Source organism: Athene cunicularia (genome assembly GCF_003259725.1).
Source record: "Athene cunicularia isolate RWA chromosome 8 unlocalized genomic scaffold, athCun1 chr8_part1, whole genome shotgun sequence".
Lineage (NCBI taxonomy): Eukaryota > Metazoa > Chordata > Aves > Strigiformes > Strigidae > Athene > Athene cunicularia.
In genome coordinates this window covers 24,990,383-24,993,547 of record NW_020799109.1, presented here as the reverse complement: position 1 = coordinate 24,993,547, position 3,165 = coordinate 24,990,383, and the positions used below count along the sequence as shown (strand labels likewise).

At 52.1% G+C, this 3,165-nt stretch overlaps 1 protein-coding gene across 1 annotated transcript in view; it reads left to right on the top strand.

Moving 5' to 3' along the window:
• Nucleotides 1-197: 197 nt before the first annotated feature.
• The window catches only part of LHX9 (LIM homeobox 9), a 6,820-nt gene continuing 3,852 nt past the window's right edge, over nucleotides 198-3,165 (top strand). Inside the window, exons 1-2 of the mRNA XM_026853971.1 lie at nucleotides 198-836; nucleotides 2,524-2,844. Of these exons, the coding sequence (XP_026709772.1) occupies nucleotides 663-836; nucleotides 2,524-2,844 (495 nt within the window). The 5' untranslated portion in view covers nucleotides 198-662. The remainder of the gene's footprint in view (nucleotides 837-2,523; nucleotides 2,845-3,165) is intronic.

The following is a 3,165-nucleotide window of genomic DNA, read 5'->3' as shown; positions in this document are numbered from 1 at the left end:
GGCCCCGGGGGAGCGGGGCCCCCGGGCCGCCCTGCCCCTCGCCAGGCGCCGCCGCCGCCAACTCCCGGGACTCCGTGTTTGGAGGAGGTAGTAAACCCCACCCCACCCACAGCCCCGACTGCACTGTTTGTCACTGCTTGCCCATCACTAGGGGTTGAGAGGAGTATGACAGGTCTTTGTTGTCTGAATAAAAATCAGTGGCAGCTCAAGGGAGAGAACTCCTCCTACTAAATTATCAAAAATGGGCTGGCTTTAGTCTCTTAACAAATTGGACAGAGCTCCGGAAAGCAGCAGTCCCAAATCCAACCTACAGGCACTGGGAACTTTAAAGCAACCAGGGACTGCTGAAAATAGCACTTCTTTTTGCTTTCTTTGTATTCAAAACTATATCCTTTCCCGACCGATTCTACTGCCCCAGGCCCAAGTCTCTCCAGTCAGGGGCCCCAGCTCTCCAGAACAGTAACAGATCCTTTAGCTCGCTTTTATTATTTTATTTTTAAAATTAATTATTATTACATTTTCTCCCCCTTGTTTGTTTTCTGCACATCTTCAGGAAGCCCTCGGTGTTTGTGCAAAGAGAAGCTCCTATTGCAACCTCCCTCCCTGCGCTGTGCACCTCGGTGTAAACGTTTTGGATGATCTAAAGACTCTGGGGTCTGTATATGGAAATAGTGGGGTGCAGAGCAGAAGAAAATACTTGTCCTTTCCGTCCCCCAGCCATGCTTTTCCACGGGATCTCCGGAGGCCATATCCAAGGAATCATGGAGGAAATGGAGAGGCGATCCAAGACCGAGTCCCGCCTGGCCAAAGGGGGACAGATGAACGGCCGAGAAACGGTAAGAAAGGAGCTGGCACTCTTTGAAAGGGAATCCCTGCAAGCATGGACCCGCACCGGGACAGATCCTGACTCTGGGGGAGAGAAGGAGGCTGCTTCCCCCCCTGCCCCTTCCCTGCCACCCCTCGCTTGTGGAAGCCCTCCCGGGGCTCCCTATGAACCTGGCCATAGCCCTGGCCAGGCACAGTTGCCCCTTGGTCTTGTCACTGTCGATGCGTGTGCTCTCTGGGGTAACGGGGGAAAAGATTTTAAATCCTAGTGGGGACGAGTCCTTCCAGCCAAGCAGCCTTTTGCCCCTGCTCGGCTGGCTGCGGCCGGTCTGCCCCGTCCGAGCAGGGCTGCAGCTGGAGTTTCTGAGGTGTACTTTACTTTTTTTTTTTCATCCCTGGCACTTCCTAAATTAAACCACAAACCGCGACCGCTTATTTTTTGTACCCATTTTTGGTCTGAAGCGGGGGATTGATACAAAGAGGCACTGACTGCTCTCTCTGAACATTATGCCCACCGACTACTTTGCTTAGCAGTAACATCTCCTCTTAGTCAAAGGACCAAAGTGTGCTAAGGGATGGCGGAGAAACCGAGCGTCACGCTGCCTTTAGTGCAAAGCGAGATCTCCCTTTCTCCAACTTGTAGGGCTTCCGCTGATCGTGCACAAGGCTCTGCACACAAAGTAACGGCCTGGAAATCTGCTCTGAGCCATAGGGTCCTTCCCCCCTTCTCTTAAATAAACTCCCGCTTTGTTATATGGGGATTTGCAATGTAAATTCAACTCGCCTTTTCAATTGCTGAAAAAAAAAAAAAAAAAAAAAAAAGTCGAGGAACACAGCTCCAGGTTGGAAAGTGAATGTGGAGGTGCCGCTTTAAAACAGTTGTGACTTTAGAATAAGATGTTCGAGATTTTTTTTTTCCCAGTTAGTTTATCAGCAAACGCTGTCCCAAGTTTCATGGCAGAGCTTTTGTCTCTGCCGACCCTCCGTCTCCCTTTGTCCCAAGCGACACTCCTCGTGGGGAGCAGATTAATGGGGACTTGCAAAAGTTTGCTAATGAAAAGACGCTAGTTTTAGCTGAAACCAGACTGTGCCACCTTTCTGTCCATGTCCCTGGCCTGGGCAGCGAGTGTTCATGCTCACTGCTCTTTACACCATTCACCTGTCTCCTTTCTCTTATTTCTATTTTAAACGGCCCCGTTTTCTTTAGAGACGGGGTTTGGGCTGCTTTGTGCACGAGTGAAAATTTACAAGAAAATCGGTGCAAGCTTGCACCCTCTGCCATAAACTTTTGGTGCAGCAAACCAGTATTTTCCTACTTTAAAATGCCATTCTTGTGGAGCACTCCAGGATGAAAACCCTAAAGTAACGGGGAAGCTAGAATTCAGCTGGGACCTGGGAAAATAATGAGCTCTGCTTTTCTTACTGAGGCCTAATCAGTTGCCTCCACATACTGAAATAACATTAGATCGTTAGGAGAGGTTTAATGGGATAAACATGAAAGCTGAATGGCGGTAAATACCTTCCTGGCAGGGACTGTCCCAGGTTCCCCTCGAACTTCCAGCCGGGAGTTTGGTCTCAGAGAGCAGTGTCTTTGTACAAGCCTCGGGCCCTGCACAGGACCCCGTCCCCAGCCCTGCCTGCTTGCCTGTCAGTCTGTCTCTCCCTGTCTCATCCCCTTGTGGTGTGGTTGTTTTGCAGAACATGCCCCCCATGAGCCCTGAGAAGCCTGCTTTGTGTGCTGGCTGTGGAGGGAAGATCTCAGACAGATATTACCTGCTGGCTGTTGACAAACAATGGCACCTCAGGTGTCTTAAATGCTGTGAATGTAAACTGGCTTTGGAGTCAGAACTCACCTGCTTTGCCAAGGACGGCAGTATTTACTGCAAGGAGGATTACTACAGGTACAGCAATCAGTCCCCACGGGTTCAAAAGCACATCCCCTCACAAGGCGTTACGAACCGAAACGCTCTTTTCTCCACACGGGCTTTCAAAGGTAGCTTTTCGCAGTCAACGATTCCTTAATCCTGCAAACGTGACCCCTCCGAAAAGCCTCGCACGTTTAATAACTGAGCGGGTGGGCAGGGGACACGCCGGCGGGGAGTGTGTGGCGGTACAAAACGGGCCAAGGAACGAGAGAAGACCTCGTGTCTCCCGCTGCCCCGCGGTTTCCCTCCGTAAATGTCAGTGTGAGACCCGACAAAAGTTTCCTGCTGCCCGTAGCTTGCCCGTTGTTGGTCCGGCCAGGCAGCTGCCCCGGGGCTGGCGCGGCGAGAGGAGCAGCGGCGGAGCCCACCGGCCCCTGCCCAGCCCCGCGGCTGCCTGCGGAGGGGCCGGGCCCCC